At 48.2% G+C, this 27,125-nt stretch overlaps 1 protein-coding gene across 1 annotated transcript; it reads right to left on the bottom strand.

The window, feature by feature from the left end:
* Positions 1-437: 437 nt before the first annotated feature.
* Positions 438-27,112, bottom strand: Xpc (XPC complex subunit, DNA damage recognition and repair factor). The gene is made up of 16 exons (XM_032906096.1): positions 26,952-27,112; positions 21,813-22,017; positions 19,807-19,913; positions 18,109-18,229; positions 16,633-16,717; positions 15,831-15,988; positions 15,257-15,377; positions 11,826-11,915; positions 10,182-11,054; positions 9,179-9,339; positions 6,950-7,031; positions 4,037-4,171; positions 3,770-3,939; positions 3,210-3,303; positions 2,417-2,506; positions 438-1,429 (listed from the first exon to the last, which is right to left on the bottom strand). The coding sequence occupies exons 1-16, from the start codon at positions 27,043-27,045 to the stop codon at positions 1,214-1,216; spliced, it is 2,802 nt and encodes a 933-aa protein (XP_032761987.1). The 5' UTR covers positions 27,046-27,112; the 3' UTR covers positions 438-1,213.
* Between the last annotated feature and the right edge of the window lie 13 nt (positions 27,113-27,125).

The raw sequence follows: 27,125 nt of genomic DNA, 5'->3' as shown, positions 1-27,125 counted from the left end.
CCAAGCCTAACATGTCATTCCCGTCATGCCTCCTCACAGCTGCCAGAACAGGCTACATCTCAAGAGACATGGTCATGCCTAACCAAAACCCCAGAAATGAAATCGAGTGTAGGAAGTTTGTCAGGCTCTGGTGCAGAAAGTACGAGAGTGCAGTTTCCATGGTGACCCTAGTCTGTTTCTCTTCCAGTGTCCAACATGAGTCATACCCCAAATGTTTTGTTTGTTTGCCTTGGTAAGAGTGACTCAACATTTTAAAGATTCTAAGATGAAGCAATATCAAATACGGTCAACACAAAAGCTTCCTTGGTGTGTGAGGAGTTCCACGCCTCCATGAAAATACACCTGAGCTTTCTCCAAGTCTCACCCACGGCACACAGAAAATTACCTGGACCCTCTTAGCTGGCTTAAGACCTGAAAGAAAATGAGCAGCCAAGGGCTTTTAGGTAAATTCTTTATTTCCTGTAGGTTCTATAAAAGGACTCTTTCCTGAGTAGTACATACAGCAGCTTAGAAAATGTATCACCAGTACAAAGTAAATGTAACCAGAATTGAATAAAATGTAGCCAAAAACTAATAATCTTTTATGAACATTTTCATAATTCTCTATTTGTTTTCTTTTTTTCATTCTTGATTTTTAGCTTTGTTCTAGTCTTCTGTCAGTGTAAAATCCCAAAAGTGCCTTGACAAGAGATGACCTGTGTTCTCTGACAAAAGAGCAGCAGGCAGTACAGGAAACCTGACTCAGGCAGGCCTGAAAAGCAAATGCCCTGGGTCTGAAGGAGAGAGGAGAGCAAGCATTCTATATGTGAACTGCACTAAAGGAGGATTCCTCTCATTGCTCCAATACCCATAATTTCCCAGTGACTTCTATTTAAAAAAAAACAGAAATAAAGGATAGATAAGGCATGGTGGTATATGCATATAACTCAGCCCTCACTATAAGACAGGGATTTTAAATTTGACACCAGATGGGAAAACAAATAAGACCCTCTAAAACTCACTCCCATTTCCAAAGACAGGAATACCAAGGTCCAGGGGTCAGAGGGTATCTCCCAGTAAAGTGTTCCAAACACCAGAGTAGACTCTGGGCAGCTTACCGCACCACCCTATGGGGATCCGGCTGGGCTGGTGTCAAACTGATTTGCAGCACAACCTCCATGTAGTCCCCAGGCCCATCAGCTATCTGCCTTCTCTGGCCTGGAGGACACTGGCTTCATAGCTTCTCGAATGGGAAGAGATGGGAAGCCTCTGCCGCCCGCCTTCTCCGAGTCATCTTCGTGTACTCGGGCTTCTGTTCTTCTTTAGTCTCTCGGTTCTGTGGCCAGGAAGCAGCCAGAACTCTGGCAGCTTCTGCTTGTGAACTGGTCCCTTCCTCTTCATCAGAAGAGAGTCCGCCTCCTGCATTTGCATGGGGAGCTGCTGCCTCACTCTGGGGGAAAGGCAGGGAGGGGCCACAGTTAATGATGAGTTGCAGATAAATGACTTTAAAAGGGCCAGAAGAACCCAGTCTTGAGCCTGACTGGGCCTCTTGGAAGGCAAGGGTGTGGGTGGTGCTTTGGGAGCCCAGGCTGACTTGCTGGCCCTCCCCAGCCTCATCCAAACTCATCCAAGCAGGTACTTAGGTGAAAACTGCTGGTGGAAAGAGGATGCCCAAGCAGGCAGCTCAATCAAGTTCCAGGGCAAACAGCTGCTGGCGTGCATGTCGCCTTACTCTGACACAAATGCATGGCATTTTCATCTGCTCAGTGCTTATGACCAACCTTCAGCACTGAGGGGTCTGAGGTGGTACCCTGGAGGCTGGCTGGGTTAGCTGAGGAGGGGTCCTGGATGAACAGTATAAGTCAGTAAATGGATAGCCAAAAGCAAGTGAGAACAAACCAGATGAAGGGGTCCCTAACCAGATTCAAGGGAACACATGACTAAAATGTCTCTTAGCAGGCAAACAGGCAATAGGAAGGGAGATCATAAAGGGAAAGAACATTCAGAGCATGGCCTGCTGGGTCTGACTTAGTACCCATCACTCGGCTGTTCTAAGTTCTGCCTGTACAGGGAAGAAAGCCCTCCCCCATACCCAGTACTGTGGACAGATGCTACAGGTTCATAGAGTGTGCAGGCTGGAAGCTGGTCACAGTACTGGGAGTCCTGGAAGCCAAGAGGTGCAGACACAAAAGACCCAACACACTTGAACTACCTATATGGAACTATGCAGTAAACTAGTCCCAGTGTAAGTAGCTTAGAGTAACAGGACCCAGAGCAGGGCAGGGCAAGGCAGGAGCAGCTAGCTGTGGTCAACTGGCAGGCTTCGTAATATAAAGCTAATTATAATGTGATGTCACAGAGTCTGGGCCACCGACTGAGTGGTAACCTTAGGAATCTGACCCCAGGCTTATTTTGTCTCCAAAGGCCCCATGCTGACCTTGGCCCCGTAGCGGAGTTTCAGCCTCTCTCTGATGAGCAGTCCTCTGACCAGCAGCTTCCAGTTCCCCAGTGCCCGCTTTTCCTTTTTCTGCAGACAGAAGTAAAGGGAGGCAAGGTGAAGAAAAGGCATCATCGGAAAAATATTAAGGCAGAGCCTGATGCTCTAACACCTGTATCTATGCAATTCAGGTCAGGAGGGTCTCTGCCTGGGTAGACACTGAGTGGTTAGAGCATCTGATGTGCAAGTATGAGAGTTTGGGTCCCTAGAACTCACACAGATGCTGGGTGTACCTGGCAACCTGCCTGTAATTCCAGCCTCAGAGTGGAGACAGGATCCCCAGAGCAAGCTGGCTAGCTAACAGTGAGCTAACTCTGAGTTTGATTGAGACCCTGCCTTAGTGAATGGGGGAATGACTGAGGATTCCAGATGTTAACCTTGGGCCTCCACATGCACGAGTGCCTCCCTTGTGCCCCCCTTGTGCCCCATAAACATGCACACACACACATGCACACACCACATATAAAAGAGGGAAAGCCACCAGCAACAAGGCCTTTTGTGATTATCACTGACACTGACGGGAAGTCAGCAATCAGGTCTAGAATCTGGGCCTTCCAAGTCAGGGCCCACGGTCCCTCGAACATACATTCACCCCTAGAATGATACCCTCCATCAAGCACCGGAAGAGCTAACACGGAGCCTCCCACCATCTTCAATGATGCAAGGAGTAGCTGGGCCAGTGCCCCCAACTGAACCTGCTGCTCTCCTCCAAGGCCCCGTTCACACTACCCACCTCCTTCTCCTTCTTTTCAATGAGGGCCTGTTCATTCTCCCAAGCAGCCAGCAGCACATCTCTGAATTCCTCACAGACAACGTAGCCATCAGTTCTGTGGGAACATTAATACAGCTGAGCTCCCTGAGCTGGCCACCTACCCAGCCCCTCCTCCTCCTCCCTTACTCAGAAGCCAGTGGCCCTTTCTCAGCATTTGGAGCCCCGATCGACATTCCTGGTCAGTCAAGAGACAGATGCCAGCCATGCAGGAGGCAGGCTTATTGAGAATCTGTACTTCTTCCTCCACAGACCCTGCCTGAGCGCCAGAGAGTTCCCAACTGTAGTCCTCACTTTACCCAGGAGCACCCAGGAAGCAAGGATACAGCCCATGCCCTGGTCCCCAGTCTGTGAGTAGCACTAGGGGGCAGGGCTTCTGTTTATCGGTACCAGGACACTCACTGCACTGGGTCTACTGCTTCTTGTTAGAAGCTGGGGCTGATGAGGGGAGAAGACTGACTTTAAACCCATGGTCAAATGTGGGCCTCAGCCACCCCAACTGCCACTGAAGGCCCCTCACGCACACTGGGTGGCAATAGCCTCCATGGAAATCGAAGCCAGTGATGGCCTGCACGCAGTCGATGCCCAGCTTGCGGGCCACGCGGTGCAGGTTGGGTAGGTTCATCTGGACACAGCCGATAGGCATCATGCTGGGCAGGAAGAGATACACATTCCCAAATTCATTCCGGGGCACCTGCAGAGACAGACGGGCGTGCCAGAGAGTAGCTGGCAGGTAGACCCGGCAGCCTATATTGATCCCCACCCCGCCCCACCCCCAGAGCTGCCCTTACCTTCCCGTCTACAGCCACCGGAGGTTGATACTCTTCTGTCTGCCAGTGACCAAAGAGGCCCAAGTCATTGTGGTCATGCAGCTGGGGCTCCGAAAGCCGGGCTTTCCGGGCACGGTTAGAGAAGCCTTTCACCATCTACTCCAGAGGAAACAGGGTGGGTTATAAGAAATGCTTCCTGCTCCAGGACTCAGCTTGCACCAGGCACTGAGTGCTGTCAATCTGACACAGGTGGGCCTTCCCTAGGCCGCTCACACAGGGTAGGTATTATATGGTTCTCGCTCTCTTTTAGTGCGGGAGAATTTTGCTCTGTAGCCCAGGCTGGTCTCTAACTCCTGATCCTCCTGCCTCAGCCTGAGTCTGAGATCACGGTGTGCCATCACGCCTGACCTCCATCTCCATGCTTTAGATAACCACTAATCTCAATGAGCCCAAGAGGAGCAGCCCACGTGATATTCTGTGCCCAAAGTCACAACTCATGAAGGCTTTTAAGTTCTGTCCTAAGTTCTGACACCCATTACAATGAGACAGAGATGGCATGACTTACTTAAGGCACCATGGTTTATAGGTGAGGAGAGCCAGGCTTTAACCCTGGTAACCCCCCATCTCTCTGTAGAGTGGATCAATCACTATCCACCAGTGTCACCCGTGGAAAGCAGTGCACAGCAGTTAAGACCTACATGCTTTCCTGGGAAGCTAAGGGGTGGAAGGAGAGAACTGGCAAACAGAGGTTGCATAACACAGATGGGCAGCACAGGAAACTGCTAAGGCATGGCGCCTGGACCTGGGCACACAGGCTGCTCTGGTGCAGGGGTAAGGTCAGCAAAGACTGCTGGTAAAGAGCTCACTACATGTGGCCTCTCCCACCCTTTTCACTCTTTTCCTTTTAAAAGCGTTTGGAAAATCACTATTTAGATGAGGAACCCACCGAAGGGACTCAGGCTTGGTATGGCCCAAGCTGATGGCTAATCCTCTAGCATAACCTCTCAGCTAGCCTGTAGACTCAGCTGGCTTCCGTGTCTGACAGTCTCCTAAAGCTGTTTGCTCTGGTTAGGTTTTTATTGTAACTTGACACAACCTAGAGTCGCCTAAGAAGAGAGAGCCTCAACTTTAGAATTACCTTGATCAGATAACCTTGCCTGCGGCCACCTGAAAAAGACTGATGTGAGAGGGCCCGGTCTTCTGTTCAGGACACCGCACCCAGGCAGGGTTGTAAGCAAGCCCGGCAAGCCAGCGAGCATACTTCCTCCTTGGTTACTGCCTTGAATTCCCTTGACTATGGACTACGACATGAAGTGTAGGCCAAAGCCCTTTCCTGCTCCGACTTGCTTTTGGTAACGGTGGTTAACACAGCACCAGAAAGCACACTAGGCCACAGTCCATCCAGCAGTGTTCAATGAAGTCACTGAGCACCTCTTCCATGCCATGACAGTAATCATGGGGAAGAGGCAGTGCCTGTGGACAGAGCCTAGGTGTAGGGGAGATGTAAGGAATGCAGGGTAGAATGGGAGCAGGCCACAAAGAAGCCAAGACATCAGTGGGACAGGGAAATGCTGACCAGAACACAGCAGCAGAGAAGGGCATGTAGGGCCCAGGACAGGGAGAAAGCTGCATCTGGGGTGGTCTAGAAAGGAGGAGGCAGGTACTACAGCATTAACCATGATCACGTGAGGCCACTAACTGAAGTAATAGGCGGCTAGAGCCAGATCACCACATAGGGCAGTATGTTCCAGAAAGAGCCACAGAACTAATACAGAGAATGCATTTGATCTAGGAAGGAGGCTGTGACTGTTACTCAAGGAAGAGACACTGAGGCAGGAGGCTGGAGATCAGAACAAAGGAGAAATCTGGAGTCGTTCAAGAAGTGAGTGTTACATGAGCAATCATGGATCTAGTCTGAACTGAGATACTGAAAGTCAAACACAGAATTACAAATAGGAACTAAATAAAATTTAGTTTATTGATTTATTAAGAATTTTATTATAACTTTAATAAATTTAAAAATAATTCTGTGTAATAAATTATGTATTTATTAATAATTTTACTAATTTACAAAATGGCTACTAAAAATGTTAAATGTGCGACTCAACTATAATCCCTGGACACCACTGGTCTGAGATGGAGCAGGTCTAGGCAGATCCCAGCAGGCAGCTCCATACACTTAAAGCCACTGCCGGCAGCCACCACTGCTGAGACCTGCCACCCCTTCCCACTAGCTAAGGGCCCACCACAGCTCCAGTTACAGCCCCACTGGGCTCCGCCTCCATCTGACAACAGAGCAGTACGTGTATGTAAGGGCCACTGTGCTCTGCCTGTGTGACTGAGCCAATGCCCAGGGAAACGTCTGTAACATCTTGCTGAGTTCATGGCTCTCACAGGCAGCTAACCTATAGATGTCAAAGTCAGAGGCAAGAGCTGAGATGAGGGCCTGTGAGTCCTACTGAGCCTAGGATGTTACGAACTGCAAAGCCTCCTGGCAAGACATATCCTGTTCAAACGCTAATCTTCTCATCTGTAAGACCGACATTATGGTAGTGATTCCCAGGGTCACCGAAACACAGCAGCTAATGCTTGGTGAACTGGTGTGCAGGGCAACCAGGCTAGTAGGTTTCTTATGAAGCAGGGCTTGAACCTCAGAATAACCCAGCAACCCAGCTCTAACCTGCTGGCCTTTGAGCTTATAGCATAAGTCTCCAGGCTACTTTCTGGCCTATAGTTCTTATTTGGAAAACTTATTTCCTATTCATGTCTTATTAATAAAAAATTTAAATGCTTAGCTCCTCAAACCCTGCTGGAGGCAAAGAACAGGTTATTTCTTCTATCTGGGCATGCACCAGCAGCGCTTCCTTACTACCTCTCCTCCCAGCTCTTGCTGCCAACAAAATCAATCTCTCTTCGCAGGAATCTCGCTGTTACCTTATAGGGCACTTCTCCAAGCCGCACCACTCTTGCTTGCTTCAGCCACGTGTCCCTGGAATGCAAGGTATGCACACAATCCCTAAGGGAAGACAAAGGGAAGACTCAGTGCACACTAGGGATGCAGGACCTCTGGCTCTCGCCTGAGCCTGTATGTAGCAGATGTTAATTCTCCTCCCAGGCTTCACCTCACAACTGGAGCAGGCCCTGCTCCTTACCCTTCCTGCACCACACAGTGCAAAAGACCTCACCTTTGGACTGCCTGTGCCCGTGTGACCCTCGCCCAGCTGGAGCTTTCTGAGGCTTTGTACCTAGCTTTGGTAGTCCCAGGACTATGGTGTCCAAACTCTCCCTGGCATGTGGGGTGTGGTGAAAGCCAGCATAAGCAGATGTCAGCAGTCACAGAGCAGCACCTGCTGAGGGTCTAACCATGCTCAACAATGTGGGGACATGTGACTCCTCATAAGGCGTGAAAACTATGGGAAACTAACTGAAGAAGTGAATAGGCCATGGTGGAGGAAGACATCCATACCAGCAACAAATGATTCAGGCAGAGTAATTACTCCCAAGTAATGAGGCGCAGAGTTGCTCTTGTTTTACTGTCTCTGAGCTCAGAGCTATACCACAGGCCTACAATTCTTTCAGTAAAGCTAGATGCTCCCTGGCCAGGCCCTCTTCAACAGCCCAGCACCTCTTCAGCTCACACCCCCCGACCTGTCTGAGGATGAGGCAAGCGGGGTCATTAGGTTTGCAGACATCCGGAAGCTGCTCCAGGCCTGCACTGTGTGTACTGCTTTCTACTGCTGGTTATCAAAGCTGCGCACAGCACAGCTCGCACAGCACAGCATGGACTCAGCAGAACACAGCAGGCCCACATCAGCCCCTTACACCGTACAGAGCCCCAGCAGCCCATCCATCAGCCAGGATGACCAGCTCAGGTAGCACTTCTCTGTAAGGACAGAGGCTTCACCCTGCACTCCCACTGAAGCCAGATCATCTTTGACTGCCCAAAGGACTACAGACAGGAGCAGACAAGTTAGCAGGCAGAGAGGCTGATGGGTAGGCACCCCTTGGAAACTCCTAAGAAACAGCCAGGAAGTGCACACAGCACTCAGAATGAATGCCAACTTCCAACCATTTCACTCTCTTCAGAATGGCTTCTGCCAGCTACTTCTGGTGAGGACATGGAGTGGCTGGTACCATTGTGCACTGCTGAGGGGAAGGTGAGTGGTGTGGCCACTGAGGAAACAGGTCAGCCATCTCCCTCAGATTTCTGTAGTATGCCAAGCATGGGCTCAACTAATACACAAAGCAACATCACTCCCAACAGCCAAAGGAAGGGCTGGGGTATCCACTGACACGAGTAAACAAACCGTGGCTTCTCAGGCAGGGAAGAGTTTTAAGGAAGGAGAGGCTGGTAAGATGATTCACAGGTAAAAGTAAAGGTCTGGTGTGGCTCCCCAGCATGGCTCGAAGCAGGACCTGTTCCCCATCAGAAGACTCATCCTCATGCTGGGTCTCTACACTTCTCTTCTGCATTTTCCATTTATTTAAAGCAGCCCCTATGCTTTGTCCTTACACATCAATATCCTTAAAAATCCCTCTTTCATTTGCTTTTGACTGCTATTGCTCAAAATCTCTGCTTCTATTTCTTTTCTCCTCAGTTCTAAATTCTACTCCTCTTTCTTCAGTTTTAACTTTGTAAATATTGTATATTTGGTTTTTATTTACAGTACTTTTTTTGGTGACTTCATTTGCCTGAAGCACACAGGTACACTTATTGTCTGGCCACCGCCAGTATCCACGTCATGACTGGTTTGAGATAGCAGGGCTTGGCGTGCCTGTGAGTGGGTCCTGACTCCTTCCGTTCTCTGCTTTGATGTGCATTAGATTCGAGGTGCACTTCTATGGTCTTGTATTTTAACCGTCCTGAACTTACATCATTCTCCCCACAGCTTTTCACTCTTGGTCTTTTAATACATGTTTGACTGAGCTCTCATTTCTTCTTCACAGTACACGCATATCATGGTTCACCCCTGAGGTTACTGCTAACAGCCAAACCTATGGTGAAGTGCACCAGCATCCGAAAGGTACCTGTCACCAATCCTTCAACATGCTAAACCTTAGCAGAGTGAGCCACTCTACTAAAGATCTTCATGGGAGACAATATCAATTTTTCTACTGTAAGGTACCAGGCCACCAGGAGGACAAGGAGAATGCTTCATGCACCTGGAATAGACAGCTTCTCCACGACAATACCCAAGGACCGCAGCTGTCTCAGGGTAAATAGCCTGGAATTTCAAGAGGTGGCGCTTCAGGGCATACAGAGGGTGGTTCTTGTATGTACTGATGGAGGTGGGCAAAGGCTGGTCCAGGTGCTTTGCCTGAAACTGCAAAGGACAAACAGTGGTGAGCATGCTCCTAGACAAGGCAGGGGGTTACGAGTGGGCTGCTCTACATGAGCCTGTCCTGACAACAGACTGTGGAGACCAGACCAATCAGCAACTTGATGACATTGCCAGTCACTGTGGCCATAAGGTGCACTGAGGAAAGCCAGGAAGACCTAGTAACTGTGATGTGCCCCCATATCTGAAAGGCACCTGTCTCCAATCCTAAATAGACCAGGCCCACCTTATAACAAAAGCAGGCTTGACAGGTTTAAGCAACCACCCTACAGCTTTTCTGAGATCTGCACAAGTCTTGTACTTCAGTAGGAATTGTGGGTTTTCAGTCATCAGTAGTAAATCCCACTGCTATGAAGCAAATTCTGTTTCCCAAAGCTGACTTAACTTTCTCTTGGTATTCCTTCAAAACACCAGGAGGCTCCTACAGACTGGCACCATTGTATTGGTTTTGTTGATGTTGTTTTATGGGTTTTTTTTTTTTTTTTCCAACTTGACAAAAACCTAGACATATCTGGGAAGAGAGATCTCAACTGAGGACCTGCCTCCATCAGACTGGCCTATGGGCTATCTGTGGGGCATTTTCTTGATTGCTGATTGATGTAGGAGGCCCAGCCCACTGTGGGCAATGCCATCCCTTAGCAGGTGATCCTGGAAGATATAAAGGTAGCTGAATGGGAGCGTGGAGACCAAGTCAGGAAGCATCTTTCCTCCATGTTCTTGTCTCTACTCCTGCTTGATTTCCTGCCCTCAAGGATGGACTGTGATGGGGATGTGTGAGCCAAACGTGATTCCTGCCCAGCATTGGGTCTGTGCAGCCAGCGTCTTACCTCCTGGTCTTCCTTCTTCTCCCTCTCGGAAAGTGGGCTCCGATAGGGTCTCAAAGTCTCAGCCCACCACTCAGGGTCAACCCGGCACTTGCGGGTTGCTGTCATCCAGGCTGGGTCATACCTCTGAGTGACATCTCGGACCCAGCCATCACTGTCAATGCCTACAACATAGGTCATGGGTTTGGTGGCATATTTGTAACAGGCCACAGGCTGGCCCACCACACCATGCACACAGTCCACACACACCCACTTTGCCTGCGGCTCACAGAACACCTCGAGCCACTGGTCTACACCAGCAGCTTTTCTGTCTTCTGTCTCTTCACCACCACAGGAAACCTTCTTGCCTCGCTTGCAGGCTGAAGAGCTTGAAGAGGCCACTGAAAAGCTTGGCGGCTCCCTCTGGCTCCCACTTTGGGTCTTGGAAGCACTCTTAGACCCAGCCTTTGTCCTCTGAGGAGCTGAGGCCCTCTTCTGCTTGCGAGGGCCAGGCTTACAATCCTCATCAGAGCAATGCTGGCCCTCCCCACTGGACAGTTCAAAGTCAGAGCCACTGCCTGCCCCATCGCTCTCACTCTCCTCTTTGTAAGACACCTTGGCAGCCACACGCCGCTTCCGGGCACGTGGATGGCTCTGGATTTCCTGCTCGTCCTCCTCTCCCTCGCTGCAGGAGGGCTTCCTCCGCTGCCTGCTGCCCGAGGTGGCAGTGCCTCTCTTTCCTCTGGCATTTGCCTTGCCACTGCCTTCAGACAAGGTTTCTTCTTGTTTGATTCTTTTGCTGGTCTTAGGTTTGTTGTGGCTTTCTGGAATGTTACTAGAAGGTTCTGAAGAGCCTCCAGGACCCTCTAAAGATGTCTCCTTGGAAGATTTCTTCCCCTGAAACAGTAAGAAATGTTGGCACACCTGAGTATGGTGCTATATCCCTATATTCTAGTACTTGGGAGGAAGAGGCAGGATGATCAGGAGTTCAAGGTCATCATTAACTACAGTTGAGTCTGAGGCAAAAATCTGGGCTACCTGAGTCTGTCTCTCAAACAAGAGAGTGGAGAAGAGGGAGGGACAGACATATTAATTTTGCCGTTCTGTCTTATTCGTTCCATGAGTACAGCTGTGGCTAAACTATGATAATCAACCTCCATTACTGCCAGGCCTGAGATGACGTGACACCCCAGTGAGGCAGCACTGCCCTCCTTCCTCACGTACTTAAAAATGCAGAGTCCTTTATCCATCGGTCCTTCACAATGCTCACGAGGATGGGCGACTTTCTACCTGGTTCAGAGGCTAGAAACAATAGCTCAGAACAACCCTCTCTCACATGACTGCGCACACTGAGCTCAGGGTACTAACAGCTACTCCTGTGTCCATCTAATACAGCCTCAAAGCAAAGTAGGCTCAAAGGAGCTCGGCTGCATGAATATCTACTCTTAAAAATCCGACATTATTAGGCTAGTGAGACAGTTCAGTGGTTAAAGGCAAGTCTCAACCTGAGTTTAAGCCCCAGGACTTCACATCTGGGGAGAAAAAAAGTCCTCTGATCTCTACAAGTGCCATGACACACACACTCAAATGTAAGATAAATATAATAAAACATGACAGATTTCCTCTCTAGTGGCAACTCCCTTTCTCCAGATGCCCCACGAACCTCACCTTTGCCACAGCTGACTTCAGTGGAATGGGCTGCAGAGACAAGACCAGCCGGGTGAGCAGCTGCAGAGCCCGAAGAATCAGAAGAAATATCTACAACACAATAATAAGAGAAACATATTTAACTGATCAGTGTGAGGAAGCTAATCCAATGTGCTCTGCTGCTGAGATGGGAGAGCAGGGACCACGCCCAGACAGGACACCAGTCCTCAGGACACTGATGTAACTGACGCTACAGAGACTCAGCTCACAGGAGAGGATCCTAAGAAGGACTATGTATAATAAAATCTTAGACTACTTGCACACTTGATAACACATCACTGGCTATAGTTGTCTCAATCTCTTCCTGCTTATCTACTTTTTGACTTTTTTTTTTTTTTTTTTTGGGTTCTTTTTTTCCGGAGCTGGGGACCGAACCCAGGGCCTTACGCTTCCTAGGCAAGCGCTCTACCACTGAGCTAAATCCCCAACCCCGCTTATCTACTTTTTGATTGCCCTGTAGACAAGTGTTCTATGTACAATTAAGAGAAAATGATGACCAATGACTCACTGCAATTAAAATTTGCCAGAAGTGTGGACAAAAGAGTATACTGTAGGGCACACTATGTCACACTATAGCTTCCACAACAAGATTTTTTTCTTTTTTCTTTTGCAGGGGAGGTTGCAAGGTGGAGAGCGGGTACAAAGGGAGGGGACGACGGGTGGGGTTGGGGTGCATGATGTGAAATTCACAAAGAACCAATAAAAAGTTAAATAAATCAAACAAACAAAAGCAATGTGTTACACAGCAGTCCTTGGTACTGGCACACACCCCCAATCCCAGCAGCCAGGAGGCTGAGGCAGAAGTCATGTTTATGGCCCATCTTGAGTTACATAAAAGACCCTGTCTTGAAAGAAAGGGCTGAAAGAAGCAGCTCAATGGTAGAGCATGCTCACCCCACTCAAGGCCCTGGCTCTGATCCTGGCAGCTCAGTGGTAGAGCATGCTCACCCAACTCAAGGCCCTGGCTCTGATCCCTGGCAGCTCAATGGTAGAGCATGCTCACCCCACTCAAGGCTCAGGCTCTGACCCCTGGCATCTCAGTGGTAGAGCATGCTCACCCCACTCAAGGCTCAGGCTCTGACCCCTGGCAGCTCAGTGGTAGAGCATGCTCACCCCACTCAAGGCCCTGGCTCTGACCCCTGGCAGCTCAGTGGTAGAGCATGCTCACCCCACTCAAGGCCTAGGCTCTGACCCCTGGCAGCTCCCTGCAAAATTGTGAAGATCAGCAAAGCCAGAAAGAAAGGAAACCATGACAATCTGGAGGAAACAAAGGGACTCAACAATTGAGTGCAGTGTGGTGTCCTGGACAGGCACTGTCTGAGGAAGGGCTTTACAACTCTGCCGGTAGAGTCATGAGTGTTCTGTGCTTAGGCAGCTCTTCTGTAGGTGCTTGGGAGATGACAATATTGAAGGAATACAAAAGTCAGAGGCCTGGCTGGTGAGATTTCAGAGTGAAGTTTAAAGGCTCTATCAGGGCTATTATTTGAATTAAGATCCTATGGTTCTGGTTAGCTGGGGCTGAAGAATCAGCTGTCATCAACAAGATACCAGAACTGCTAAAGCGAAACTTCTGCTTTGCTGGGACAATTGATGATGGTTATCTGGAGCTAAGAAATTGGCAATGACAGAGAAGAAACCAGCATCACTGAGGTAAAATCTGGAACTGTTTCCTCAGGGGGAGCACATACAAGCTGTTCAGAAAGTCAAGGTTGTACCTCATGCTAGCAGCCAAACTTGGTAATGAAAAAGTCACCCGATTGGTATTGGTTTTGAAGGCATGCAGGGGTCACAGCGAACAGCTGAGCTTGGCCCTGTAAGAGGCCAGGAGAGGCATTGGTAAGGTGCAGCCTCAGTCACACTGAAGGGCCAGGACTGAAGAGGTCATGCAAAGAACGAAGAGAGCCTTTGTCCAGGATTGTAGAGATGCCAGTGCCATGGGGTGACCACCAAGAACAGCAGCAGCAGTGAGGTGGAGGCTCCGGAGTCCCAAAGATAAACTGTGTGTGCGGAGGGCAGAACTGGAAAGGGATTCAAGCCTGCTGGAGGAGCCCAGAAGATCAAGAGTGATCCCAGGTAATTTGGACACTAAGTTACTTACACTGTTGGGGTTTGGTTTTGCTGGTTCAGATCATGACTGTGCCCTGGTTCTTCCCTCTTGAAGAAGCTATTTAATTTAATTTTGATTTTTATAGGAGTCCATAGCCAAAAGACTTTAAACTTTTAAAAGAGATTTTAGATTTTTAGGGATGTTGGATATTTTAAAGAGACTGAAATTTTAAAGTATTAGAATTTGTAAAAGCCCGTTGGACTTTGTATGTCAAGGTGACAAGAGGTCAGTTGTGTGGCTAGTCTTATGTCAATTTGACACAAACTAGAATTATCTGGACAAATAGAACCTCAACTGAGAAAATACCTCCACAGGATTTGGCTATAAATCAAACATTAAGCAGCACTCAGGAATCCCTTGAAAGAGCAGAGGAAGGCTGGTAGAAGCCAGAGTGATAAAAGCCACCACAAGAATATGGCCCACTGAATAAACTAACCAGGGCTCCTAGGGGCCTCACAGAGACTGAACAGAGACAATTGGCGTCTGACCTAGGCCTTCTGCACATGTTACCGTTGTGTAGCTTGGTGTTTTTTGGGAGTCCTAACAGTGGAAGCTGGGTTGTCTGACTCCTTTTTTTTTTTTTTTTTTGGAGCTGAGGACCGAACCCAGGGCCTTGTGCTTGCGCAAGCGCTCTACCACTGAGCTAAATCCCCAACCTGTCTGACTCTTTAGCCTGCTTCTGGGACCCTTTTCCTCCCACTGGGTTGCCCCCTCCAGCCACAATGTGAGGGTTCTGGGCTTGGTCTTATTGTAATTTATTAAGCTATGCTTGGCTGATATCCCTAGGGCGCCTGTTCTTTTCTGAAGAGAAACAGAGAAAGAGCAAGGAGAAACTGTGTTGGAGATGTAATATATGAGTTAATAAAAAGTTACCTTAAAAAAAGAAAGCTATGACTGTAAAGCATTTTCTTAATTAGTGATGAAAGGGGGAGAGTCCAGTCCATTATGGGTGGTGCCATCCCTGGGCTAATAGTCCTGGGTTCTATAAGAAAGGAGGCTGAGCAAATCATGAGGAGCAAACCAGTACGCAGCACCTCTCCATGGCCTCTGCATCAGTTCCTGCCTCCAGGTTCCTGCCCATTTTGAGTTCCTATCCTGACTTCCATAATGGTGAACAGCAATACAGAAGTGTAAGACAAGTAAATCATTTCCTCCCCAACTTGCTTTTAGTCGTGGTGTTTTGTCACAGCAACAGAAACCCTGACACTGAGACAACAGGCACCTCCCAGGATGACACGGTATTTTACTCCCATTAATGAGCAGTGTCACCAGAGGAACCACTTACATGGACCAACTCTTCATTATCCCTTGCAGAGTAAATGGCGATCCTCCTTTCCAAGGTCGTCTGCAGGCTGTCCTGCTCACTGGCTGAAAGGTCAGCATTGACAGTGAAGGTTCCAATGAACCTGGGGAGAGACCAGGTACTCCTCTAGACAGCAGTCAAGGTGAAGGAGAAGTTCTAGTCTTTTACAGCCAAGAAAACCAACAGGAAGTGACTCTTAGGACTCGCCCACCTGCATTGGCTCTTCTCAGCCCAGCTAGCTAATGCTGACCATCACTGACCCAATTCAGCTGCCACCTCTTTGGGCACCCTTTCCACTGCCCACCCAAAGGAAGCACCCTGTTTCCTGCGCTCCTCTGCCCCAGAACTCCTCATACTAGCCTGAGTATGTGGGACTCAAGCCAGCCAAGGCTCTCTTTTAGGCCTAGGACCATCCTGGTGTGTCCCTCTCCTCAATGTCATGCCCCTTCCTGATGCCGACTGACCACTTCAGGAGAGGTCTGTAGAACTGACCTGTGTCAGCCCAAGAGAAGCCCAATCCTGTAACCCAGTGCTGGAGGACAGTAGACAGCCTTACCACTTTACCAGGTTTGAAAGGTAGTAGACATCCCGGTCTTGAAGTGGCACCTTGGTAAAGCGAACAGGGATGATGGAGAGGCCGATGGCCAGCAGATCTGGCTGCTGGCAGATGCTATTTCGATAGAAGCCACTGGCCAGCAGGCACAGCAAGTGAACCTACAGAGCAGGGTGGAAGAAGGCAGAACAGAGGGAAGGCTGAGGACAGCACGCACAGTGCTGCCACGTTCAGATGCTTTGTGCACAGGAAACACTGGCTGTGCTTCTACACACAGCAAGTCCAAGTACAGAGGCTGGCATCAGCCATATTCCAAGGCTTTGTGTCTCATTCTCTTCTCTCCTCAAAGAATCCATTAGTTCAAGTAAGAACATTTCCTCTCCACAGCCTTCCCTTCACAAACTGCAGGATTTCAGACGAAGCATCACATCACCTGGGTCTGCTGTAGTGACGCCAGCAGGAAAAGGGAGTGGGAGACACAGGCTGCTCAGGGCACCGCTGCAGGCCGAGCATGAACCTCCTTGACTGTTCTCGTTTCACCCTGCTCATCTAAACCCACCCTGCTCCGCTGGCCACCCCACCTTAACTCCTGTCCTCCACCCTCAACATCACCCTTCACTGACCTACTGCAGTAATAGTAAGGCTGTCCACTCTCTCTCATGTCCACAGAGAGCGTTCCGCCCCCTTCCCTCAGCACATCTGCCTCAACACCTGTGAAAGGAGCTCCCTTTGTGAGGACAGCGCCTAACCATACAGGCCTGCCTGTCCCGGCTGGCCCTGCTCCTCATGGCCCTACTAGCCCTACCTTGTGCATGTTCTCCTGCACTTCCTTATTGAAACGCTTCATCATCCTCCGCAGGTATGTCTCAAACTCCACCTTTATCTTCTCACTGAAACAAACAGTGAGAGAACCAAGACTGAAGCAGGAAACCGCAACTCCTCGCCGTGATACAGGAGTCACTCCCCCAGTTCCTACACAAGGCTGTGCTACTCAGTCAAATCAACCACCATCTGCTCCGTCTCTGTGCGGAGAGAGTGATGTCTCAATGTGCTGTCGGCATAGGCATGGCCATGCCCAGGGTCCCACAGCCTCAGACTCAAGGGACATGGCAAAGCCTCCCTTGCCCCTGAGACTCAAAGAAATGGGGAAGGCTTCAAAGGGGTTCATGTACGGATGCTAAAACCTCGGGGGTTCATGTACGGTGTACACAGAAAATGTCCACCATAGCTCTGCACCATGTTTACAGCCTGAAGACTGCTCCTATTGAGATGGCCTAAACCTGTTCCCTTGATCCAGCGCCACACCATAAACCCTCCTCCTTGTTTACCTCTGTGTAACAGCCCTGCCTCCCTGATCACACTCTGAGCATCTGGAGGGTTGAGGTTTCTCTGTCTAAGATCCACGGACCAGTCATTGATCAACTGATCAACTGTCCACATGGCTGTCTTTTCCTTATCCCCATTGACCTAGTCTGGTCCATCCCTGAAGCCATGATGGATGCAGCACTGCTCATCTGCAAACCTGCTCACAGGTCTCTGTGCAGCTCCTGGACGCAGCAGTTCCCACCTGTAAATCTGCTCTTGGACACACGTGATACATCTGCCGACCCCTCCCAGAATGCTGTGCCTCACCAGGCCTTAAATTCCCTTCCTTCAGAATCTTAACTACTGACTTCCTCCTCAAACCACCACAAAGAAGCTAAATTAAATACATTTACATGACAATTCTGCAAAATCTTTTACCCTTGGCCCATCAACCTTCAGGAAAACCTTGCACTTCCTGAACGTCTCCCTCCTCCCTGCCCATTGAAGAGAACCTCATTAGTAAGCTTGTTTGCTCCATTTTCCCAGGTCATCGGGAGGCTACAGTGGAACTAGGCACCCTGGGAAGGTTGGGTGCTCCTTCCACAGTGGGTACTATCTCAAGTCCTGTAGGGATATGTGGTAGTGAAAGCGTGAGTGCCATGTCAGCCAATGGGGATTCAAGTCTCAGATCCTCCACTTACTGGCTAAGTGGCTCCGGTACTGTCACCGCTGCTCTCTGAGCCTGTCATTTCCAATCCTGCTCTAAGGGTCAGGTAGTAAGAGATGAACCAGGTGCCCAGTCCTTGTCATGCACCTCCATCTCCCACCCAGCCAGAACAGCCAGGTGTCTCCTCTCAGTCCTACTGCAAATCCAGGTCCTCCCTGTGGCTCCAGACCACTCTGACATGCGAAGGCTTTCTTGGTGTATCTGCTGCCTATTTTCAGGACAGGAGCACAGACGCAGAGCCCAGCCTACCTTCTTTCCCGTGCCTTCGCCTGCTCTGGTGTTTCAATTTCTATCTCCACTGCCTTCACAGGCAGGTCAGACCGCGAGGTGGCAGAATTTTCTCCCATGTCCAGCACCGGCTCAGTAAGTTCTATCAACAGTAAATGTAAAGGTTAATAACAATAATTGGGGCTGGAGAGATAGTTCAGTGGTTTAAAGCCCTGACTATAGAGGACCTGGGTTCAATTCCAGGCATCCACATGGTGAATCACAGCTATCTGTAACTCTAGACCCAGAGGATTCAACACCCTCTTCTGGCCTCCATGGGTATCATGGGTACCATGGGTATCTATACTCACGGTACAGACACATATGCAGGTAAAACACTTATACACAGAAGTTAAAGCTAACAATAATGATAGTCAATATATGGAACAAAATCGGGGTTCCGCTGGAGAGACAAAATCAGGAATAGACAAACACTCCTGATTGTTTATCTGACAAAACCAGATATTCTAAAATCCAAGAGGCCAGAACTTTTCAAAGCAGGCATTGCTGTAAAAAGCCAAAGAGGAAAAGACAATGCCTAGTATGGTGGCACACATCTGTAATCCCAGCACTCAGCAATGAGACCAGAGGTCTTATGGTCTTGTGTCCCAGGTCAATAAGAGATCTCACCTAAAAAACAACAACAACAAAAAAAAACAACAAACAAACAAAACAAAACAAGGCCTGGAGGCTGGCAAGACTGTACACAACCTGAGGAGACCTGACTTTGGGGCTGGATCCCACAAGGTGATAGAAAAGAACTCTTAGGAGTTGTCCTCTGATCAAACACACATCGTGCACACACACACACATAAAACACACACATTCACACATATACATCCATACAATAGAGACACACACACTTTAAAAACAAAACCAAAAAAAAGCAAGGAACAGGAGTTGTAGCTCTGTGGCAGAGCACCCTCCTAGCATCCCTAAGGCTATAATCCTCTGTACAACAAGTAATTAATAAAGGTAATACAGGTGGTGGGAGTTAAATTAAAAGGCATTTACAAACTCAACCACCCCTGGACCTGAATTAGAAAGAAAGAAAGCAAGAGAGCTCTAAAGACATTTTTTTTTTAACAACTGAGGGTTGTTTTTCCGTGTCTGGGGTGTGATGAGGCAACTCTGCCAGATTAGACGTCACTTCCTTCTTAGTAAAGGTTTGCTCAAGTATTCAAAAGCTGAGCTTTAGAACTAAACAGAGAAAGAAACACTCAATGTAAAGGACCGGGTATCCAGACTACTCTCTCTCTTGGTAATTTGAACCTTGTCAAAATAAAAGGCCGAGGAAGCATGCCCACCGAAGGAACCAGGGATTAGCATTAACTACGGCTCTCCTGAGGCACTACAGCACTTGCAGACTTCCTCCCTAAATTCTGCAGGCTGACAAGGCACAGCTCAGTTATATGCAATTTGCATAACACTGCCAGAGAAGAGACCTGCCTCAGGCAAGCAAAGAACTCGCTCTACAGCTATGTGAGGTGGTGCTGGGCTGGAGTTAGGACTACAGGGCTTTTCTAGGTGCACTCTTCCTCCCAACTGCTTCTGTCAAGTGCCTACTACAACTGTATCTCAAGATGGTCTGTTACAAAGAAAAACAAGATTGCAACACGTGACTTGGCACTGAACAGCAAACAGAGAAGCAAAGTTAAGAAAAGGAGACAGGCACTTCACCTTCCACCTCCTCCCAGTCATCCTCGCTGTCATCTTCATCGGTGCCTTGGTCCACCACCTCTCTTTTGGGATGTTTCTTTGCCTTCCTGCAGTCGCTCGATGAGTCCCTGTATAGGGATCAAAGACACAGAAGGCTCACTCACATGTCCTACTGTCACACTCAGGCTGGGCAGAACCTACAGGAGTCCTTCTGTTGACTGTTGCAATCACATCCATGAAATTGCAGCTGACTCTCACAAGTCCCAAGATTGAGGTAGGAAGAGCGCCAGTGTAAGGCTGCCCTGGTTACCAAGCAAGACAAACCCAGAACCTATTAACTCACAATCCTTGAGAAAAAGAAAAAAACAAAAAAATAAAAACGAAGCAAGACAAAAACCTTCCTGTACCTTGAAAAGACGAAGGCAGGGGTTGGGGATTTGGCTCAGTGGTAGAGCGCTTGCCTAGGAAGCGCAAGGTCCTGGGTTCGGTCCCCAGCCCCGGAAAAAAAAAAAAAAAAAGAAAAGACGAAGGCAAAATTAAAACAGCCACGTGGTCCCAGGAGTCCAGGAGAATTGAGGTAGCTGGGCACACTAGCAAGTAGCTGGAGGCCAAGGAGAAGGCTCACACCAGGAGAGCTGTGAATCAACTCAGAGTGCTTTTCTCCCATTAGAAAATGTAGCCCAAGGACACTGAAGTTGGCACACCTCACACGGGGCAAGTAAGGTGTGACCACACAAGAACCTGTAACCGGTCCAGGCTGGGTGGCTGCTCGCAGAGGAAACCCCAGCAGATAAACAGCTGGGTACCCAGTGAGATGCAAGGTGAACAGCTGCCAGTGAGCTGATACGGTTCTGCAGACTCATATATAAACCCCAAATCCCCTCTAAAGCTCTGGGTTACTTTGGGCCTTGTAAATAAACATTATTATAACTTGGTATCAAGAGGAAACAGCCAAGATTTTAGCACACATTTCGGACCATCAAAGTCTTGAGCTTTAATAAAGCTCCAAAAACCCTCTGTTTTTGTTTATGTTTGCTCCAGGAAGCATAGGAACCATAATGGAGAATCCGGCTGCTTCCCCTGGCCCACTACTGCCCTCTGCTGGACTGCCCTCCCAACATCAGCAGCAAGTCTGACCTATTTAGAAGCGAAAGAACTCTTACCCATTTCCTGCTATTTACCTACCAGCTTGCTGAGGCTGGGTAATGAACTAAGTCTCATCTTTACTGTCCCTCGTACTGAAATAAGAATATTCAGCTACCCTACACGAACATGAATGAAGGCCCTGTGAACATGAATGAAGCTCACAGTTGTAGCTGAGACCCAAGAGGTGTGATCACCCTAGAGGGTAGCAATGAATACACTGCATTGTCATATATAACTGTCATCCAGGTGGACATATCACACTCTGCAGCTGCAGCAGCAGCCCAAACATGAGCAAAGAGACCAAGAATCTGTTCAAACAAACAACTAGAGCTGATGGCTTCAGACATGAGTCAGAGAGGAAGAGAGTTCTCCAGAGCAGAGGGAGGGGCTGAGGTGGGGTTCAGGCTCAGTGATCAGTGCTCACTCACAACACAGGAGGCCTTTGGTTTGACCTGCTAAACTATTAGAAAACAGAAACAGAAAACTAAGAAGAGCAACAGGGAACAAGAATGTGACCAGTGAATGCTCAAAGTCCAGCTGGGCACGAGTTACCTGTGCCAAATTTCTGGCTGACAGGAAGTCTCCTGCCTCCCTGCTAAGTATATGTGAAGTTGAGAGAACATCAGACCAAGAATCAGGAATTCTGAGCTCTGCTCCTGAGGGTGCTTCTAGCCAGCTGTGTAACCATGAATAAAGCACTATTTGTGAGCGGCCACTGAACTCATCAGAGAACTGAGGCCTCCAGCTCCTGCTGGCCTGGCCCTGTCTAGAAATGCTTGAAGACCCTCCTCCTTCCCACATCCCCTTAGAGAGCAAGGAGTCACCCCCATTACCCCCGCTCCTCTGAGCAACCCACTGGGCTCTGTGCTTAGGTATCTCACCGGAAATCATCCTCGTCGTTGCTGAGTGCTTCCTCCTTCACAGCCTTGAGATTCTTGGATTTAGTGGTGGCTTTGGCCACTTTCTTTTTTGCTGCACCATTTGTGGGGTCCCCTGGATCACTGCAGTCTCTCTTCCTCTTTCCTTGGGAAACTTTCGGGAGAAAGCACTTCCTTGGGGGTTTCTGTTTCTCATCTTCAAAGTCGTCTAGGTAACAATAGAGGGCAAGATGTGAAGGGTGGTTGGGAGGGTGGACACAGTGTGACTTGTAGGAAGGGTCAGGAGAACGTTCATAATCTCCTCACAACCATGGCTCTGGTCACCTATGACCTGTTTACTAGCCTGTGTCTAGACGGCACCCTGTGCTCAGCCTTTCACATGAAGCCTTCTCTATGGTCACGCTGAAAATTACAGATCAAACACAAAGCCTTGATCTGTATGATAGGGAAGCACTGTCATCAAGCTACACCACCAGATCACTCCCCTTTCTTATTGTACTTCTAAAACTGAAACCACCCTAAATGCTTGAACCCACTCATCGACACCTTGTCGGTCACCTACCTGTCAAGGCCTGTTAGAATCTATCTATTACCCTTAGGTGAGATGCTTCCGGTTCACAAACCTCTGCACCTTACTCTTACCATTGTGTTTCTGACATATTTTAGACCAAACTCTGCTCAAAGCCCACTGCCAATCTAACCTAGATGGTGCATGTAAGCCAACAGCCTCAGGACTGTGGATGTTTCTCAACTACTTGGCATCAATTCCAGTGTTCAGATACCAAAAGGTTTTCCATTTTTGAAATATCTGCATTAATCAACAAATCCAAAGCAGAAACTCTGCATCGCATAACTTTGCTCCAGTTGACTTTGGGGAGACAAGATTAGCTTTAAGACTCTAAAGAGGGCTGGGTGATGATGTCTTTAATCCCAGCACTAGGGAAGCAGAGCCAGGTGGATCACTGTGAGTTTGAGGCCAGCCTGGTCTACAGAGTGAGTTCCAGACAGCCAGGGCTACACAGAGAAACCCTGTTTCAAAAATGGGGTTGGGGGAGACTCCAAAGGGAGTGCTGAATTATCAAATCAAACCCATTCCTGTCATTCACTGTTTGTCTTGCTATTCTCAGAAAAAATATTTTTATTTGTGGGGGAGGCAAAGACTCTTTGGTTAGATCTAAATAAAACAGTAATTTAATTAAACTAAAATTCACACTAGACAAACATTTGTTTTTATGCTAGGTAAATCACTAATTCTTGTCTTTTTTTTTTTTTAATTTCAAAGACAGGGTCAAGAACTTGTGATAATTCTCCTGCCTCAGCAATTTCCATGTTTTAAACACTTAGATACAATGGCAAACAAAGAGAAAATTGTTCTTAGGCACTAACAAACTTGTCATTTGAAAGGCAGAGTTTGGTTCTGTGTTTGAAAAGGTGGAGGATATAACGGAAAAAGAATTACATTATGCTTACTGTCCTTAGGGTTTCCACTGCTGAGACAAAACACTCTGACCAAAGCAACTTGGGGAGGAAAGGGTTTCTCACATCCACAGCACTGTTGTTCATCACTGGAGGAAGCCAGGGCAGGAACCTGGAGGCCAGAGCTGATGCAAAGGCCATGGAGGGGTGCTGTCTACTGGGTTGCTCCCCATGTTTTGCTCAGTCCTGTAGAAGTCAGGACCACTGGCCCAGGGATAACCCCACCCATAATGGGCTGGGCCCTCCCCACATCAAACACTAATTATGAAATGCCTTACAGGCCTGCCTACAGCTGGATCTTATGGAGATACTTAATTGAGGTTCCCCCCTCTCCCATGACTTTAGCTTGTGTCAATTTGATATAAAACTATCCAGCACACTTACAGTATCAATTTTCCCCCAAAGTCTGAATATCCAGGGAAGCATGGTGGTATTTACCTGTGAGTCAAGCACTAGGAGAATGAGGAAAAATGATTGCTAAAAGTAATAGGCCAGCCTGGGCTACAAAGCAAGATCCTGTCTCAAAAAATAAACTATGCTAAACCAAACTACCCTGAATAGCCTACCATGAAATGATTAAATTACCCTATAAAATATGTTTTGTTGTTATTAAGGCAAGGTCTTGCTATGTAGTCCTAAATGGTCTGGAACTCACTATGGAGACCAAGCTGGTCTTGAATTCACTGAGATCTACCTGCCTCTGCCTTCTCAGTGCTGGGATTAAGGTCCACCGCCATGCCTGACTTAATTAAATCATTATTAAAATAAAGGAAAATGATATAATACAATGTTCAACATGAAGTGTTGTTTTTGCTAAGTTTGAAAGACAGATGGCACAGAAATCGACCATCACCCTGCAGCAGTAATCTCTAGATGACAGAAACAGGTGGCTTTTCAGTATTCTTTGCTGTTTATTTTTCACAAGACACAAAGAGGTAAGGAAGCCTTTCAAACAATCTCCAAATTAGTTTCCAAACTTGAGTGCTATCTAACATTCCTAACCAGTGCTTGAGCTCGATGTCACTTCAACAGTTGAAGAATTACCACTGTGGCTTGCTGATCCAGCTACCGAGACTTAAGGGCAAGTGCAATCACCTTCTCCCAAGACACTTAGATGAATTCAAATTCCTTAGCATGATCTCCAGGCCGAGGTCCCTGCGCTTCAGTCATCTCGATTCCCACCTCCCACCTCTTCATTCTGAGTCTAGCCACGAGCCTTTAAGCATCCTGTTTTCTTTGCATAGGAATACTTGCCTGCCCGGCCCCCATGCCACCGAGCGGTTTACGAAGAGCTCAAAATTGCACATAGTAACTGGTTACAGTACCTGGGCACTAACAATCTCTTCCCCACACACCAGTGGCAGTTTGATTGGAGATTTACTCATCACCACGTGAATTTGCGTCTCTCTCTTTCTCTCCTTTTAAAATCTTGTCATGTGCACCTCACTTGCCTCCCCAGAGAACATCAGCATCCTAACAGGAAGTTTGCCTGCTTCATTTATATTCCCAGGACTTAGTGGCTGGGAAGCACTGAATAAATGATAGAGAAACTAATCAATTTCCCAGTAAAGACAACACAAGGGGGGTGGGGGGCGGGGACATACGAAGAGGAGGGGCCCGCTCAGCAACAAGGTGAGTGATGATGCTCTCTGCGGCCAACTCCCAAAAGGTGCCAAGCCTCACCTTCCTTTGCATGCACAGGGGTGCACTTCAGAGCGGCTGTGTAGAAGCTACCTAACTGGTGGACACCTCATGGCCTCATGGCACATACTCCAGAAACAAATGAGTAAATGAGTAAGCTGAAGCGTCTTAAGTGTGGAGTAAGCCAACTCCTCTCAAGTTTAGCAAACACTAGCATCTCCTAGTGGCCGATGAATTCATGATCTATGTGTAATCGGATTCCAGTGTAGTAGGAGCCACAGGGTGGGAGGGGGGAGGGTCACTGAACTAATCAAGTTTTCTATCTGGTTATTTTAAAAGGTCTAGCTATCTCTTCTCTAGCAGCATGCATTTTACACATTTAAAAAAAATTTTTTTTTTTTTTTGCAGGGCAAAAGAGATGGCTTAGCAGTTAAGAGCACTTGCTACCTCTTCAAGAGAACCCAGGTTCAATTCCCAGCACCCACACTGCAGCTCGCAAATCTAATTCTGGGGGATCCAACACCGTCATCTAGCCTCTGCAGGCATAACTCATACATGGTGCACTGACATGCATGAAGGCACTCCCATACCCATAAAATAAATAAATAAATAAAATGCAATGTTTTTTCAGGGATGGAAACAAGAGGAAATACAAAATAGGATATTGAAGAACATGAGACTTGTTTTAATGAAGGTTACATTTTCCTCAAGCAATTAGATAAGAAGATCACTTGAGAATGAGAGGTTGACAGGGCAGTAACTGGGATTCCGTGGTAGTGGGTTCCCAGGAATGACTACCTTAAGATGATCATGGAGTGTCTAAGACCTGAAGCAGAGAGGAAATTAGTGCCAGCAAGAGCCACAAAGAACATTCTAAGCCAAAGAAACACCAAAGGCTGAGCCTCCAGATAAATAAACAGTAAGTCTAAAGAGCAGAAAGATGGTCAGAGAGAACCAGGCATGGTGACATCTGCAATCCCCGTGATCAGGAGGTAAATTAGACTGGAAGATCTACTTCTAGGCCAGCCTGATATTTAAATAAACAGGAAAAAAATCAAAATAAGAGTATCTGGAAAGGAGACAGAGTAGAATTGTGACAACCTCCAAATCTTGTGGGAAACAAGCTAAGAGAGGTAGATGCTATACTTGGAGAGCATACATCTAAGGAGGTTTTAAGTAAGAAGACAGAGGCATGAGGTTTTGTTGTGGTTCTACATCCATTTGGCTGCTAGATGATGGGGCAGACAGATGAGAGGAAGCCAGAAAAGAAGCAACGTGAAGTTCACTTCCTTAACGATATGGACAAGATCTCTAGGTATAAAATTAAGAGAATTAAGTACAGATTTCGGTGGTTCCAAAGCTTGGACTTGATGCCGAACTGGCAGTTAAGAAGATGTGTGTTCTAACAGGTGTGTTTTAAAAGGGGTGGTTTATTGAAATAGAACAACTGGGGGGATGGATATGTTTAAGGGGAAAGATGGATCTTGTTCAAGATCTAGATAAAAAACTCATTCCAGCCAGGGCGTAATGGTGCATGCCGGTTAATCCCAGCACTAGGGAGGCAGAGACAGGCGGATCTCTGAGTTTGAGGCCAACCTGGTCTACAAAGCAAGTTCCAGGACAGCTAGGTCTACACAGAGAAACCCTGTCTGGAAAAACAAAGCAAAAAACAACAGTAACAGAAAGCGCATCCTAAAAACCCGGAGCTGGAGTTACACTGGATGGCAGTCAGGAACTTGATGAGAGAGATCTCTCACTACAGGTCTCCCTCGGTCCTGGTTTTGGCATCTCCTGAGATACCAGGCAATTGCGAAGCTTTCTCCAGCTCGGCCTTCAACACTTGCTATGGGGCTGAACTTGGTACTAAAGGTTAACCGAAGGGTTAAGACAGATAGCAGAGGCCCTCGGGGGATGGAGGGGGGGCGCATCCGGCCGTAAAGACCTTGCGGTAGACACAGATCCGCTCCGCCGCCCGCCCCAGCCTCCGCCACCATCGCCTGGCATGCTGCAGACTTGGCCTCTCACCCGCATCGCTCTCCTCAGGCCGGGTTGCTTTGTTGTCCTCGGCTTCCTGGCCGCGCTTCCTCCGCTTTCCGCCTGCGGTACGCTTTCCGGCCATGCTAGCCAGAGGCGTTCCTCCAGACAACCGCGCAGGACTGCCGAAAGTCTCCGCGTGCCGGCTCCGCCCCGAGGCGGGCC

The sequence above is a fragment of the Rattus rattus genome, chromosome 6, assembly GCF_011064425.1.
Source record: "Rattus rattus isolate New Zealand chromosome 6, Rrattus_CSIRO_v1, whole genome shotgun sequence".
In the NCBI taxonomy this organism is placed as follows: Eukaryota; Metazoa; Chordata; class Mammalia; order Rodentia; family Muridae; genus Rattus; species Rattus rattus.
The sequence above is the reverse complement of the archived record's forward strand: the minus strand, read 5'-3'. Positions and strand labels throughout refer to the sequence as shown.

Coding starts and splice junctions, on each gene's coding strand:
- Xpc (XM_032906096.1), bottom strand. CDS start 27,045: ATGGCCGGAAAGCGTACCGCAGGCGGAAAGCGGAGGAAGCGCGGCCAG. Junction 22,018..26,951: donor GCCTGAGGAGAGCGATGCGG/GTGAGAGGCCAA, acceptor ATTGTTACCTAG/ACGACTTTGAAGATGAGAAA. Junction 9,340..10,181: donor AGAAGAAGGAAGACCAGGAG/GTAAGACGCTGG, acceptor TGTCCTTTGCAG/TTTCAGGCAAAGCACCTGGA.